Source organism: Pleurodeles waltl, chromosome 8 (assembly GCF_031143425.1).
Source record: "Pleurodeles waltl isolate 20211129_DDA chromosome 8, aPleWal1.hap1.20221129, whole genome shotgun sequence".
NCBI lineage: Eukaryota > Metazoa > Chordata > Amphibia > Caudata > Salamandridae > Pleurodeles > Pleurodeles waltl.
The window spans coordinates 1,189,589,714-1,189,606,778 of NC_090447.1; the positions used below are offsets into that span (position 1 = coordinate 1,189,589,714).

The 17,065-nt window shown below is 46.9% G+C and overlaps 1 protein-coding gene across 1 annotated transcript in view; it reads right to left on the reverse strand.

Annotated features, from left to right (window-relative positions):
- INTS6 (integrator complex subunit 6) overlaps positions 1 to 17,065 on the reverse strand; it is a 446,084-nt gene that overhangs the window by 69,805 nt on the left and 359,214 nt on the right. Inside the window, exon 14 of the mRNA XM_069205444.1 lies at positions 6,253 to 6,395. Coding sequence (XP_069061545.1) covers positions 6,253 to 6,395 — 143 coding nt within the window. The remainder of the gene's footprint in view (positions 1 to 6,252; positions 6,396 to 17,065) is intronic.

Below are 17,065 nucleotides of genomic sequence, written 5' to 3' on the forward strand. Positions count from 1 at the left end.
GATGTATTTCCCACTTGTGAGTTTGCTGGTGATCTCGACTGAGATTGTCCGCTAATTGATTGTGAATGCCTGGAATATATTGCGCTATTAGGCGAATATTGTTTTGAATTGCCCAATGCCACATTTTTTGTGCTAGGAGGCATAGTTGTGATGAGTGTGTTCCCCTTGTTTGTTTAAGTAGTACATTGTTGTCATATTGTCTGTTTTGACAAGAATGTGTTTGTGAGCTAGAAGAGGTTGAAATGCTTTTAGTGCTAGGAAGAGTGCTAGCAGCTCTAAGTGATTTATGTGTAGCTGTTTTTGCTTGTTGTACCACTGCCCTTGTATATTGTGATTGTTGAGGTGTGCTCCCCACCCAATCATTGATGCATCTGTTGTGAGAATGGCGAGAGGCACAGGGTCTTGAAAAGGCCGCCCTTTGTTTAAATTTACAAGGTTCCACCATTGAAGCGAATAGTGTGTTTGGCGGTCTATCAACATTAGATCTTGGAGATGACCCTGTGCCTGCATCCATTGGTTTGCAAGGCACTGCTGTAAGGGCCGCATGTGTAACCGCGAGTTTGGGACAATTGCGATGCATGATGCCATCATGCCTAGGAGTTTCATCACAAATCTGACTGTGTGGTGCTGATTTGGTTGTATCTTTGGTACCATGGTGTGGAATGATTGTACCCTTTGTGGGCTTGGACTGGCAATCGCTTTTTGAGTGTTGAGTGTTGAGTGTTGCTCCCAAGTATTGTTGAACTTGGGATGGTTGCAAGTGTGATTTTTGGTAATTTATAGAAAACCCTAGTGTGTGTAGGGTATCTATTACGTAACGTGTGTGATTTTGACACTGCTGTTGAGTGTTGGCTTTTATTAGCCAATCGCCGAGTTATGGGAATACGGGCATGTGTTGTCTCCTTATATGGGCCGCTACTACTGTGAGGCATTTTGTAAATACTCTGGGGGCTGTTGTTATCCCAAAGGGTAATACTTTGAATTGGTAATGCTTTCCTTGTATGACAAGCCTGAGGTATTTTCTGTGAGATGGATGGATGGGTATATGAAAATACTTATCTTTTAAATCCAGTGTTGACATGTATTCTCCCTGTTTTAGTAAGGGGACTACATCTTGTATTGTCACCATGTGAAAGTGTTCTGATTTGATGAATATGTTGAGAGTCCTGAGATCTAAAATTGGTCTTAGTGTTTTGTCCTTTTTGGGAATAAGGAAATATAGGGAATAAACCCCTGTTCCTTTTTGTTGGTGAGGTACTAGTTCTATGGCTTGTTTTGTTAATAGTGCCTGCACCTATGTTTGTAACATTGCTAGATGTTGCGATGACAGTTTGTGTGCTCTTGGGGGAATATCTGGAGGAAAATGTGTGAATTCTATACAGTAACCATGTTGGATAATTATTAGAACCCATGTGTCCGTGGTTATGTCTGACAAATGTTTGTGGTAAAATCTCAGTCTTCCTCCCAAAGGGGATGTGTGTTGGGGGAGGTTGATGGGCAAGTCACTGCTTGTTATTAGTGGCCTGCTTAGTGGGCTGAAATTTCCCCCTTGACCTTGGGAATTGTCCCCTGAAGGACCCGCGAAACCCCCCCTCTCTGATATTGTGATTGGTAGGTGGGTTTTGTTTGAGAGGTGGATGTTTCTTAAGGCTGTTGTCTGAAACCTCCCCTATATTGCAGTTTTCTGAATGTCCCTCTGTATTGGGACGTGTAGAGCGCTCCTATTGCTTTGGCCGTATCAGTGTCCTTCATTTTTTCGATGGCTGTGTCCACTTGTGGGCCAAACAGTTGTTGTTGATTGAATGGCATGTTAAGGACCGCCTGTTGAATCTCTGGTTTGAAACCTGAGGATCTTAGCCAAGCATGTCATCTAATTGTCACTGCAGTGTTCACTGTTCTTGCAGCAGTGTCAGCGGAATCTAATGCAGATCGTATCTGATTGTTAGATATTGCTTGTCCCTCCTCTACCACTTGCTGACCCCTTTTATGGTATTCCTTGGGGAGATGTTGGATGATATCGCTCATCTCATCCCAATAAGCTTGGTCATATCGTGCGAGGAGGGCTTGAGAGTTTGCTATGCGCCACTGATTGGCAGCTTGTGACGCTACTCTTTTCCCTGCTGCGTCAAACTTTTTACTCTCCTTATCTGGAGGTGGTGCATCTCCAGATGATTGTGAGTTGGCTCTCTTTCGCGCAGCTCCAACCACTACAGAGTCTGGGGGAAGCTGCTGTGTAATGAACACTGGGTCTGACGGTGGTGGCTTGTATTTCTTTTCCACCCGTGGTGTAATGGCTCTTCCTTTCACGGGCTCCTGAAAGATTTGTTGGGCATGTTTAAGCATGCTTGGGAGCATCGGCATGCGTGGAGGCCAAGGTATTAAAAAGAACGTTGTCCTCCAATGGCTCTGAGTGCATGCTCACATTATGGAATGCAGCAGCCCTAGACAATATTTGGGTGTATGAGGTGCTATCCTCAGGTGGAGAGGGTTTTGAGGGATAGCACTTGGGACTGTTGTCCGACACAGGCTCATCATAGAGGTCCCAAGGGTCTGTATCTTGTTGTGACTGCACAGTGCGTGACTGTGCAGTGGGCGTGGCAAGAGGTGAAATTGTTCTTAACGGAGAATGCGGAGGAGAATATTCTGGGGAGAACTGGCGTGATGGAGATTTTTCTCTGGGCACTTTAGCCTTTGACTGTTCAGCATCCGTACGTGATTGGAAAGACAGTTTCCTTTCGAATTTGAGAGGAGGTGCTGTTTGGATCTTCCCAGTATCCTTATGGATCTGTATCCTTGCCTGGGTTTCATCAAACTCCTTCATTTGGTGAAGTTCCTCCTCAAATCAGTCTCTCTCTCAATTGTTTTGAGAGTCCATGTTTCTCGGTATACAAGGGTTTTTTCGGCTCCAAAGCCGTTTTTTTCAGCACCGAAATGTCCATGCTGACAGTAGGCCTCAGCTCCAAAAGACTCTTTCGAGGCTTCGCTGACTCGACGAGTCGATGTTGAGTGTTCTCGGTGACAGGTTCTCGGCTCGAGTCCGAAGACTTCGGCACAATATTGACCTTTTTCGGTGCCGAAGGTGTTGCTTGGTCACCGCTTGATTTCTTATGGGTCGAGCCATGGCCTTCCGGCAGTGGCATCCCGAGGCCTTATGTTTTGTCTTGGACTGACTCTGGACTTGGGTCGGGGCAGGCGTACTCACGTGTTGGCCTGCTGTGGGTGGTCAGTCTGCGTCAGTCGTCCGAATCCAAACCTTGGATTGAGATAGCCATCTCCTCTTCCTCGACATCGAGTTGCTCCGAACTCTTCAATGCCATTTGCAGTTGCCTCGCCCTCCGATCCCTCCAGGTCTTCTTCGATCGAAATTACCTGCAGGCCTTGCAAGTATCTTCTCTGTGGTCCGATGACAAACACAGATTACAGACCCGGTGTTGGTCTGTGTAGGGATACTTGGCAGGGCACTGTGGGCAGAAACGGAAAGGGGTCCAGTCCATTAGGCTTCAACGTTTTCTGCGGTCAGGCCGACCAGGCCCTGGCTGGGCGCGGAAGCCCCGAAGGGCCACCGAAGCTGTGTTTGGCCAGTGTGGAGGAGTCGGTGCAAGATGTTTCGCGTTCGACAACAATACAGACGATTTTCGGTGAATTTAGTATTTTTCCGATTCGAATACACGGAGCGAAGAGTCGATGCCCATGCGCAATGGAGCAGAAAGATAGGAGTCACTCGGTCCCGTGACTCGAAAAGACTTCTTCGAAGAAAAACAACTTGTAACACTCCGAGCCCAACACTAGATGGCAGGGAACAATGCACAGCATGTGTATCTGCAGCTACACATGCCATCGAACATATATACTACACACACACACACACATATATACACACACATACACTATTTATTAAAAAAAAATATAGTTCTACTACAACCACCACGGGCGCATGAGAATCTACAGCACCTCATGCCACGAACAGACGTCTACTGAGTAAGTAACATTTTCCGTTCAATGGCATGTGTGGCTGTAGATACACATGCTTTGCATACAGTGTAAATCCGTCCCCTTCCAGCAAGCGGTGGCAAGCCTGTAGGAGTTGGAGTAGTCTGAAAAAGTGTTCTGAGCACTGCCTGACCAACATTTGCTTGTTGGTGAGCTAAAACATCTGCACAATAGTGCTTAGAGAATGTGTGCGGTGTAGACCAAGTAGCAGCTTTACAAATATCTGCTATTGGAATGTTTCCTAAAAAAATATATTTAAAAAAAAAAAGACATAGAACCACCTTTTTTCCTGGTAGAATGTGCTCTAGGAGCTGTAGGCCATTGCCTTTTGGCTTTAAGGTAACAAGTCTGGATACACTTATCTACCTAGCTATCCCATTTTTTGATATTGGATGACCTTGGTGAGGCATTGAAAATGCTACAAAAAGCTGTTTAGATTTTCTGAAACTTTTAGTCCTGTCAATGTAATAAATAAGAGCTCTTAACTTCTAGGTTGCAGAGCTCTTTCAGCAACTGAGTCTGGCTGTGAAAAGAAAACAGTAGCTCAACGGATTGGTTAATTGGAAATGGTGAAACTATTTTTGGAAGAAATTTAGGGTTTGTCATAAGGACTACTCTATGTACTTTAAAAATGGGTTCTTCTAAAGTGAGTGTTGGCTGAGAAAGCTAGAGTCAACCCTGAGTGGGCTGATGGTGGCGGGCAATCGTCCTATAAACAGGAGCCCTTGTGCTGCGCATAGACCAAGTTTCCTGCAGGACGTCTGTAAGTGCCTTATTGAAGGGCAAAAAGGGATCAGATGTGGAAGCCCCAAGTTGAGAGCAATTCAGTGTCGGGAGAGGTGTCCAGGCCACTGGCCTCACCTAGCTCCTCATACTAGTCCATGAATCTTTCCAGCTGGTGTCCTAAAGGGTCCAGCAACCCCTCCCACTCTTCTTCCATGCCTGGCATCGTAAAACAAAAGCCAGGCAATGATCTGGCACCTGTGGGTGTCATCTGCATTGGCGTCGTGCAACAGCGTTCTGGCTCAGGATCATCAGGCATAATGATAAGGATGTCGTCAGGGGCATCAACGTCGTGACTGGCGTCGGGGAAAGTCACCTGGGTACAACCGGTGCCAGTCCAGATCCAGACTCTGATACCTGAGACTATGCCAGAGCAGAGGCAAAGTTGCCGGTGAGGTTCTGGATGGAGTCTCATCTGACCCCGTAGGGCCTGAAGGTGTGCAAGCGGGATCATCCCTTTCAAATACACAGTGCATGGTCTAGTAGAACTCCTTTATTTGAGCGGGTGCTGACCTGGTCTTCAAAAAGGGTGGGAGACGTGGAGTTGATCTGGCTAACGGCTCTGCAGAACTGTGCCGGGAACACCCATGTTCCCCACTCGTCTCGTCGGCCGACGGACGTGGTGAAGTTGAAGTCCTATTGGACTACCACTTCTTTTTGTGCCTCTTTACAGAGTGTCCTAAGGAACTCTTGACCAAGACTGAGATTTTCTCGGAGTCGCACAAGCAGGTGTTGTCAACTGCCAGGCCACAAGCAGCTTTAGGGACAGCTCCCTCAAAGCCTTTGGCACCACAGCCCCGCAGTCCGAGCACAACTGGCAGTCATGGTCATGCTCAAGGTCCCACAGGCAAACCAGATGGGGATCAGTGACCAACATGGCATGTGACAGGTGCCACAGGGTATGAACCCAGCCTTCCACGAAGACATTGGCACATTAGCAAAAAATAAAAATAAAACTTGACAAAATGTTAAAAAATAAAAATAAAATAAGGCCTCTCGAAAAGCAACAGAGGTGTAGCGCCTCTCCAGATCTGCACTGGTGTGGGAAAAAAATAAAGAAAAAGAACTGGCGCCTGCATGCCTGGATGGCGCCTAGATAGGTGGCCACAACATCACATCCAGTGCCAACGATGTCACCCGGCAGCACTCGCAAGGGGTACTGTTCAGCAAAAGTATCCAGATCCAGTCTGACACCTGGGAAAATCAAAGGTAAGGAATCTGCAGCTAGAATTCGATATCAGAAATTGAAAATTCTGTTAGACTAAAACAATTAGAAGAAAATAATTCCCTTACATTCAGGTGTTGCTAACGGAAAAAAAAAGGGGGGGCGAGGGTGAAGGAGTCTAAAACATTAGCAAAGCTAACTCCTGATCTCAAAATGAGGACCAGTAATATTTGAACAATACGTTTTACACATGTCCACTAGAAAATTAATTTCTCCATTTTGCACAAATTCTTCAAAAGATGTGTTAAGGTTACCTTTTTATCCAATTTGAAGGGGTTACCAAATGTATGTAACCGTCGTGGCTGATCTGAGTCGAGTTCTCTTAGAGGGGAAGGTATATGTTTTAGGTACTCCTGATAATTACCCATTTGGGCAATAGGAATGCTGTGAACCTGATCTGTTTAACAGAAACATTCAAAATTATTATTATGTAGCATACTATTGTAGCAGAATGTATTGAAATAATAAACATACCCTTAAAGATTATGGACTAAATGTAGGACTTTGTTTAAATAAAAGTGCCTAATAAATGACATGGTCTATTCACAGTACTGGTAAGCTTACGCCATTTACCACACACCTTTTCTTTAGTGCACCCATGCACATTCTCTTCACACATACACACAGACTAATGTGAAAAATAACTTACACAGAGCTTGATGTATCAAATGGTTTTACCCATTCTGTGTCCATGAAGAAATGGATTGATACAGTGTCCACAAGTCTCACAGTTCTATGCTTCAACTTAAGACACACCTAAACTTCATTTAGTCCTCTCCACATCCTAACAATACATAGATATGGCCTTATGTGACAAATGTGATACAAATTTCACCATCTCACAAACAAGAGAGAAGAAAGGTTCTTTACTCCTATTATTCTACCCTTGCAATCAATTACTAAACGCAAATTAAAAATAAAGAAGAATAACACATTATGGCGGTCATTCTGACCGCGGCGGGCACCGCCCGCCATGCGGTTACTGCCGAATGACCGCACCGCGGTCAAAAGACCGCGGCGGTCATTCCAACTTTCCCGCTGGGCCGGCAGGCGACCGCCAAAAGGCCATCCGCCGGCCCAGCGGGAAAGCCCCTGCAACGAGGAAGCCGGCGGAGTTGCAGGGGTGTGACAGGTGCAGTGGCACCCGTCGCAATTTTCACTGTCTGCAAAGCAGACAGTGAAAATCTTTGTGGGGCCCTGTTAGGGGGGCCCCTGCACTGCCCATGCCAGTGGCATGGGCAGTGCAGGGGCCCCCTGGGGCCCCACGGCACCCGTTCCCGCCATCCTGGTTTTGGCGGTGGACACCGCCAGAACCAGGCTGGCGGGAAGGGGGTCGGAATCCCCATGGCGGTGCTGCAAGCAGCGCCGGCATGGCGGATTCCCTGGGCCAGGGGAAAACCGGCGGGAAACCGCCGGTTCCCCTTTTCTGACCGTGGCTTTACCGCCGCTGTCAGAATAGCCCAGGAAGCACCGCCAGCCTGTTGGCGGTGCTTCTGCCGCCCTCCGCCATGGCGGTCATGGACCGCCAGGGTCAGAATGACCCCCTATATCTCTGTCAATACCAATTTGGAACAGATATGCCACATGGAATTACAACGCCTTAGCCCACCCAATCGTGCCATGCTTAATCATCGGGAGTTTGAACTCACATGGGGTGAAGTGTAAAAGTTAAAACCAGTCTTCCATATCCTTAAGTATTAGTTGAGGGTACCTTGACTGGATTATAAAGGTTACTAGAGATGAACTGAGGCTATTAGTACCTACCATCTTTAACAGGTCTACATGTTTCAGCCATCTACTATGAGCCCAGTGGGTCTATGACTTTCTTCAGAACCGATTCTTTTAAAGTCACTTTGACTAATAATACAAAATACCTATGTATAAAGCCTGCACACCCCAAAAAATCATTTCAATGAGGATACCAACACCAACCGATATCAATGTTTTTTCACATCAGATTCTATTAAAGGTTTAAGACTACTTGTAATAAACCTGGGAAAGGAAAGAGGCAACACCCTGTAGTCTGACATTTGTCAAAGGTCTGGTCTCTGATCTAGTTGCTACTTCCTTTGTGTCACCGCTCACTTGAGCCCATGTGAGCTCCATGCCCAAAGGCCTTGCAATTCCCAGCAGCATATTTATCCCAAATCAGTAGTGACCGATATAAGAAGCCCTATTCTTCTTTACTGTGCGTTTTACTAAATTCACCTGGTCATATATAGTAAATAAAAAATAATCAACATTCAGAAGAATTGTATAAAAAAAAAAAATCAATAATGTATATAACCTCCTTCATTTAGCAGCAACATCAAAGTAGGACAAGTAGGCACACAAAACACACCCTCATCGGTACAGGGGCGTCCGGGTGCAGTGTGCAAAGCAGGCTCAGGTTTCGAATAGGATTCAATGGAGGACCCGGGGGTCACTCTAGCAGTGCAGGCAGGACACAGAGGGGCTTCTCGGGCCAGCCACCAACTGGGCTAGGCAGAGGGGAGCCTGGGGGTCACTCCTGCACTGAGGTTCGGCTCCTTCTGATCCTGGGGGCTGCGCGTGCAGTGCTTGGTCCAGGCGTCGGGTTGCTTGTTACAGGCAGTCACGGTCAGGGGGAGCCTCTGGGTTCTCTCTGCATGAGTCGCTGTGGGGGTCTAGGGGTGGGTCATCTCGGGCTAATCACGAGGTCGCAGTCGCCTGGGAGTCCTCCCTGTGGTGTTGGTTCTCTGGAGCTTGAGCCGGGGCGTCGGGTGCAGAGGGTGAAGTCTCACGCTTCAGGTGGGAAGAGTGATGTCTTTGGAAGTTGCAAAGTTGTTGCTTGTTGTTGAGCAGAGCTGCTGCTCACGGGCGTTTCTTGGTCCTTTGGTTCAGGGCAGTCCTCTGAGGCTTCAGAGGTCGCTGGTCCCTGTCAGATGCATTGCTGTTGCAGTTTTCTTCGATTTAGGAGACAGGCCGGTTGGGCAGGGGCCAAAGCAGTTGTCGTCTCCATCGTCTCTGAAGGGCTTTCAGGTCATCAGTCCTTGTTTCAGGTTGGAGGAATCTGATTTTCTTCGGTTCTTGGGTGCCCCTAAATACTACATTTAGGGGGGTGTTTAGGTCTGTGGGTCAGTAGCCAATGGCTACTGTCCTGGAGGGTGGCTACAACCTCTTTGTGCCTCCTCCCTGAGGGGAGGGAGCACATCCCTAATCCTATTGGGGGAATCCTCCAATCTCAAGATGGAGGATTTCTAAAGGCAGGGGTCACCTCAGCCCAGGCCACCTTAGGGGCTGTCCTGACTGGGGGGTGACGACTCCTTGTTATTCTCATTATCTCCTCCAGCCTTGCTGTCAAAAGTGGGGGCAGTGGCCGGAGGGCGGGCATCTCCACTAGCTGGGATGCCCTGGGGCGCTGTAACAAAAGAGTTGAGCCTTTGAGGCTCACCACCAGGTGTTACAGTTCCTGCAGGGGGAGGTGAGAAGCACTTGCACCCAGTATAGGCTTTGTTCCTGGCCACAGAGTGACAAAGGCACTCTCCCCATGTGCCCAGCAACTCGTCTGGTTGTGGCAGGCTGGCAGAAACTGGTCCGCCTAGCACTAGGAGTCGGCCTGGTATTCAGGGGGCATCTCTAAGATGCCCTCTGGGTGTATTTTACAATAAATCCTACACTGGTATCAGTGTGCATTTATTGTGCTGAGAAGTTTGATACAAAACTTCCCAGGTTTCAGTGTAGGCATTATGGAACTGTGGAGTTCGTGTTTGACATACTCCCAGACCATATACTCTTCATGGCTATCCTGCACTTACAATGTCTAAGGTTTTGCTTAGACACTGTAGGGGCATAGTGCTCATGCACATATGCCCTCACCTGTGGTATAGTGCACCCTGCCTTAGGGCTGTAAGACCTGCTAGAGGGGTGACTTACCTATGCCACAGGCAGTGTATGGTTGGCATGGCACTCTGAGGGGAGTGCCATGTCGACTTAGTCATTTTCTCCCCATCAGTACACACAAGCTGTGAGGCAGTGTGCATGTGCTGAGTGAGGGGCTCCCCAGGGTGGCATAAGACATGCTGCAGCCCTAAGAAACCTTCCCTGGCATCAGGGCCCTTGGTACCAGGGGTACCATTTAAAAGGTGTCAGGGCTGTGCCAATTGTGTAATCAAAGGTACAGTTTAGGGAAAGAACACTGGTGCTGGGCCTGGTTAGCAGAGTCCCAGTACACTTTCAATCATACCTGGCATCAGCAAAAGGCAAAAATGTCAGGGCGGAACCATGCCAAGGAGGCATTTCCTTACAATATTCATAAAAATAATGACAAAATATGGAGGAGTAAGTCATTCATTTTGGACTCAATGACTTGGGTATCCAGATCCTGCAGCTGAAAAGCAGGCCCCTCTGCCACCATGCTTGATGGTTAGTAAGAGGTTCTTGTGGTAATATGCAAAGTAAAGTTTTCACCAAACATGCACTACAGCGAAACAACTCCCACATGGTCTGATGTGTCCAGAGAATATTGTTTTATAAGACTTCTGGTATGTCCAGGTGCTGCTTTGAAAGCCAGTGTGAAGCAATGCTCTTTTTTGATAGAAGAGGGTTTTACCGTCCTACCCGCCACATCCCCATCCCCACAAAAGCCTTACTTGTTCAGTCTTTCCTCAATGGGAGAATTATGAACCCTAATGTTTACCATACAGAGAATATTGGAGGTAACTCGATGTACCTTAAGGCATTTTTCTAATTCTTGAGAGTATCAAAGATTGATTAGAGGGTGAATTTGCTCAGACACTCTATATTTGGTAGGCTGGCAATGGGGAGTGAACCTTCTGCTAATAATTGGCTTCATCATGGATTGAAATCTTTTGACCTTACTATAATACATCACCATAAACCTGAAAGCTTTAGAACTGACATTTTTTATTTATCAATATGGGGTGATGTCCCTTCCACCCGGGCCAGGCTGCCTCCACAGCCCTCTTCAGTGGTGTAGGAAAGTGCCCCTTTTGACATTGTCATCCCTACTTTTTGCCTCGTACATGATGCAATTCTGACTGAAAGTACACTGGGTTGTTGCTATCCAGGTCCCTAGTGCCAGATCTTTCCCTAAAAGTTAAACTGTTACCCAACTGGCAATATATTTGACCCCCTACAAGTCCCTGGTAAATGGTGCCCATGGTACCTAAGGCATGGTTATCAAAGAGGGTCCCCCAAGGGCTATAGCATGTATTGTGCCACCCTCAGGGACTCCTCACCTAGCACACGCAGACTGCCATTGCAGGCTGCATGTCTAGGTGCAACTAAAAGTGAAAACACAACATAGCACACAGCCTGTGTGCCATATCCCCTAACACTGCATGCAATATATGTAAGTCACCCCTACAGTAGGCCTTACACCCCTAAGGTAGGTTGCATTACATTACATGTGAGGAGATATCTGTAAGAGCAGATATGCCCCTGCTATGTCTTTGTCGTTTCTTAGAAACCAGAATGCAGAAGGAAGCCATTTTAAGTGCACATGGTGGACACTAGTTACTACAAGTTCCCAAAGCTACATGATGCCTCCCTTAGGAGGTAAGAAATCCACTAAATATATAAACTAGTAATCAGAAACAGGCATAGAAAACAGTGCAAATAGCAATAACCAATAATGACCCTAGGGGGAGCAAAAACCATCTACAAAAAAAAAAAAAAAAATGGAATGCGAACAAGGTACTCTCACCTAGGTAAATAAATTGTGTAGAGGGGAGCTGGGAGTACTAGAAAACCAAAGAGGTAAGTAACACAGTACCCCCCCCAGTGATGAGGAATGCAGGCGTAAAACACTGGATTTTCCTCCAAACCACCCAAAACGAGGAAAATAAAACACCCAGACAAGACTGCAAGAAAACCAACAGTGGATTCCTGAAGAAAGAAGACCTGTGGAGAGCGGGGACCAAATCCAAGAGTCACAGTGGAGTCCAGGAGAAGTAGGAGCTACTACCCATCGAGTTATGGATGCAGGAGTTGGTCGATGGGGATGAAGAACAGGTCAGCACTGCCGCCCTGGAGTCAGAGAAGAGTTCCTGATGGATGCAGATGAAGCCCTACCCTGGAAGGCAGATTGCAGACGGGTGTATGTGCAGTAATTCCACCAACAAGCCTTGGCAAAGGCAAACTTGCGGTTAGTTGAAAAGAGGTGCTGCCAGGGACCAGCAAAGCCCAGGAGGACTCAACCCAGAAAGAGGAGTCATAAGGGACCCTCAGCATCGCAGAGAGTCCACAAGAGCAGAGGCAGCACCCACAGGAGTCCCACAGGATGGGGACAGAAGAGTCGCAGAAGAAGCAGATGCAGCACTACAAAAGAGGATCCCACGCCACAGGAGAACCACACAGTAGGCTGTGCTTTGCAGGATGAAATGCTGGGGGCTGGAGCTACACGTCACCTGAAGATCCCTTGGAGAAGATGCAAACAAGCCTTGGCAGCTGCAAGAGATGCAGGAAACATTGTACTGTCTTGTGTGGTAAGGCAAGGGCTTACCTTCACCAAAGTTGGATAGCTGGCAGAGAGGACCAAGAGGACTACTCTGGACCACCACCTGTGATGCAGGATCCACGCAACTCAGCAGGAGAGGGCATCCACACAGCCGGTCATTGCTTGTTAAAAGTGCCTGCGGTTGCAGTGGAGTAACTCCATCACTCCAAGGAGATTCCTCCTTCTTCTTATGCAGGCTGAAGAGTTGCAGTCTTGTGAGGATGCACAGCCGGGGAAATGTTGAAAAACTGTCAGGAGACGTGAAAACAAAGTTGCAGAAGAGTCTTCTTTGTTGTAGCAGCGTTGGTCGGTTCCTGAAGGGTCCAGTTGGTCAGTAACTAGAAGTCAAAGTGGAGGTTGCAGAGGAGTCCTGGTGGAATCTTGCAAGCCGAATGTGAGGAGCCACCCAAGAGAGAGACCCTAAATAGCCTGAAAGGGGGATTGGTCACCTAACCAGGTAAGCACCTATCAGGAGGGGGGCTCTGACGTCACCTGCCTGGCTTAGCCACTCAGATGCTCCCAGAATTCCCTGCCAACCTTGGAAACAAGATGGCAGAACCCAGGGACCCTATGGAGGAGCTCTGGGCACCACCCCTGAGGTGGTGATAGACAGTGAAGTGGCCACTCCCCCTTTCCATTGTCCAGTTTTGCACCAGAGCAGGGACTGGGGTTCCCTGAACCGGTGTGGACTGGTTTATGCACAGAGGGCAGCAAATATGCCCTTCAAAACAAACTGGCTTGGGAGGGGTGGCCTCCCCAAGCCACTAGTCACACCTATTTCCAAAGGGAGAGGATGTTAACTCCCTCTCCCAAAGGAAATGCTTTGTTCTGCCTTCCTGGGCTTGACACGATCAAGCAGCAGGAGGGCCGAAACCTGGTGGCTGCTGGGCTGCCTGGAAAACCCTGTAAGACTGGTGGTGGCAATGCTGGGGGTCCCCAGAGTGCATAGAATCACATTTCCAATACCTGCAACAGTATTGGGGTATGATTCCAACATGTTAGATATCAAACATGCCCAGGTTCGGAGTTATCATTATGTAGCTGGACTTAGGTAGTGACCTATGTCTAGTACACGTGTAAAATTGCGTCCACGCACTCTCGAAGTCCAGGAAAATGGATCTGGAGTTTGTGGGGGCACCTTCGCTAGTTCAGGGGTTCCCTCACACACAGGTACCTGCACCTTGCCCTCTGGGTTGGAAGGGCCTACCATAAGGGTGAGTTATAGTGACCTGGTGTAGTGACCTGTAGCGAAAACGGGTGCATGCACCCGTTTCAGGCAGGCTGCAATGGCAGGCCTGCAGAACCCTTTGCATGGGCTCCCTATGGGTGGCAGAATATCTGCTGCAGCCCGTAGGGATCCCCTAGAACCCCCAATGCCCTGGATACCAAGGTACCATATACTAGGGGCTTGCAAGAGGGGACCAGAAGCCAATTGTGGGAAGAAAAAGGTACAATTTAGAGGAGAGAGCAAAGCTACTGGGGTCCTGGTTAGCAGGAACCAAGTAGACAGTCAAACGTACTGACAACAGGCAGAAAATGGGGGTAACCATGCCAAGAAAGAGGGTACGTTCCTAGAAACATGGCACCCAAACTGCCCTTAACAGTAGCCACTACCAGACCATGCTGATGAATGGAAGCAAGAACTTTGCCACCTAAGATGACTGCAAGGTCTCAGTCAAACTGTTAGACTTTTCCTCTGCAGAGGGCAAGGTCAATTGTAATAATTATTTATTTTTCCCTATAATAGCTGTAAATGAAGAAACCACTTCTGAAACAGGACCAGAGGGGTAAGTGATCACCCCTTTTGGCGAATAGTCTAGGCCACTTCAATTTGGTAAGTCAAAATATTAGTCAGCGTCTATTCTTTAAGGGGGAAAGAGGTTATCAGCCTTTTAACTGTGTGACCATAATTCATATCAGCATTGCTACGGCACTGTAGTGGGATCCAAACAGCCTTACAAAGGCGAACGGAAGCCCTGAAAGGGTGTTCTGTCAATGGAGTGTTGTTGAAGTGTGCCATTGCCTCAACATGAACATAGTTGGCATTATGGATGGAGTCAATACCGAAATAATCTCCAATTGAAACGGAGATGGTGGCTTGGCTGGCTGCCATTTTTAGGGTTCTGTAGTGGCACGATATTGTGGTTGCTAGAGTCACCAAACTTGCAGGAACTTGCAGGTACTCCAACCTTTAAGATCTACCCCAGCCAGCTGGATGGCCTCGATCTGTGCAGGTTCAGCCAATGGACCCTGAAAACCAGTCTCCTCTCTAAGCATCAGAATCTTATCTGAGAACGAGGAAGAATTGGGCTATGGGGAACAGCACAGGGACCTCAAACAGTCCCAGGAGTGGGACAGTTACTTTGAAGACTTCTCATTCTAATGGCACTGTGTGAGTTTCTTCTGCGATAAGTAAGGACATTTGCTCCCTGGCAGGTGGCATCTTACTGCAGACCTTGCCCAAAATAACTAGGTCTCCCACTATGCTGTGACCTTTGGGTCCTTGAGGACGTACAGAAGTTACAGGTTTTGTTCCAATCCCAGTTGCCATGTGCACATATCATCTAGGCACGAAAATAACTTTCTATTGTTGCACCTGCAACAGGGTTTAAACCCTCAAATGTTCATCAGAGCCATTTCACCTAGTTGCAATCCTAATACATAGGAATTTTGTTGGTGAGATACCAAGAGCTCCAGATCCACATTGAGGAGGTTCAGGAAAACAGGAACTGACATCAATGAGGTTGGCGCCTAATTAACCCTGCTGGCACTGGAAAGTCTGAAGCTTGGATTAATCATTCTTAAGTTGAGGAATCTGCAGAAAAACGTAATCATCAGAACAACCTAACCTATGGAGGTAAGAGAGCCTTGTCATGAAATACATTGGTCAACAATTTTAACTGAGCTTAAGAGGCAGAGCAACCTCAGTTAAGACATGAAGAACTTAAAACATCTAAAGCAATAAATGAAAAAGGTTTTAAGGGGAACAATAACTACCTCAAGAAAATTATATGGGCTCAAAGTGGTTACCAGAGTTCCATCTGAATCAAGTCAGCAGGTCAAACCATATTTCACCCATAGGAGTGCCAAATCTGGATAAGGGAGCTCAAAGGTCAGATGAAGTCAGATGGTGAATCAAATAACACTGTTTGGCAAGGCGGGGTCAAAAACTCTAGGTTTTACGGTGAGGACATGTAGAGTGCCCTCGCATGATGCGGGTATCACTTGTGATTATGACTTAAAGCAGTTTAGAAAGGCATGGCCAGATTAGTTCCCCAGCTTGATGAAGGGCTTGCTAGCAATTTGAAAGCTCCACATACTGGTAAGATGTGCAACATCCCCAAATTCACAACAAAGATTGCAGATACTTCAAGGTTGTTTTTTGTGAACCTAGTCACATTTGTTCAGTTTCACTGAGCAGCATCCCGTACAGGTCTTGGGCTCTACACAGCACCACAATACTCATGAGTCCCAGTGGAAGGTCCCCCAGTAGACAATGTCCCACACGCAGTCTCTTCTCAGCTCTTCAGAACTAATACTTATTGGGGTAGGTTCCTCAAGGCATGTTCTTCACAGGAGTAAATCTTGTGTGTCATAAGCAGGAAGCTGGCTCTCCACATTCTGGACAGAAGGCAGCTGTTCAAGTCAAAGGAAGCAGGGAGCACCTCTTACCAGGCTGTCTTGCAGTAATACAGGCATTATTCCGAAAAGCAGGCGTTTTCAGCTTGAAGCAGTTTCTCTCCTTGGGGTGGCTCAAGAAGTGGATTTTAAAGGATAAGTTCAGTTTATCTTTGGCGTCGGACCTTTGAGATAATAGACTGTGTCCTTGTGAACAACAGTTCAACTTACTAAAATGGTATAAAACACCGAAGACAAGACTTTCTTTTAGTTTAATGAAAGATCCAAATTTGTAAACAAGGACTTTGTTCTATGCAGATGTTCATTTGCTGTCTGCCATTTGGATGGTGTGCAAATGAGGCAGTTACTCAGACAAGGATATAAAATGAAGTCACTGAGACTAGACACAGAGCGGCATACAAAGGTGGAAGTTTTTGCTTCTAAACATGATCCTCACGCAATGTCATTTGTGACTTTAGATACAAAAAGTTGTCTCTCATAAATCCACTGCACAAAGCATGTATCCTCCTCCAACAAAGTGAATCCCTACAGAGTGACCATCTAAAAATATTTGGGTGTATCTTTTAGTCAAAGATCAGAAACAAACACCACATTGACTTTGTTACCTACTCCAACTTCTTGAAAAGGTGATGCTAAAAGTCCTTCAACAGAATGCCCTGATGTTTTGATCTGTCATTTTTCTAACGGCGTAGGCAGAGATGTTTGCTGTATTCTATATAGCAACTTAACAGACGTTGAGCATTGTTAAGGTTTCACATTCAGATCACAACTGAACTTTCTCGCCTCACAGATGGGTTTTAAATGCGATGGGACATGGTCTCTGAAGTCATACTGTTTTGGTTGTTTGTTTTCAGAATAACCCTGAAACCCATCTTCCTTGGTTATAGGTTTTGCAAAAGTTCTGTCCTCTAGGAAGTAAATTGAGAGTGAATAAATCACGTATTTGAAGG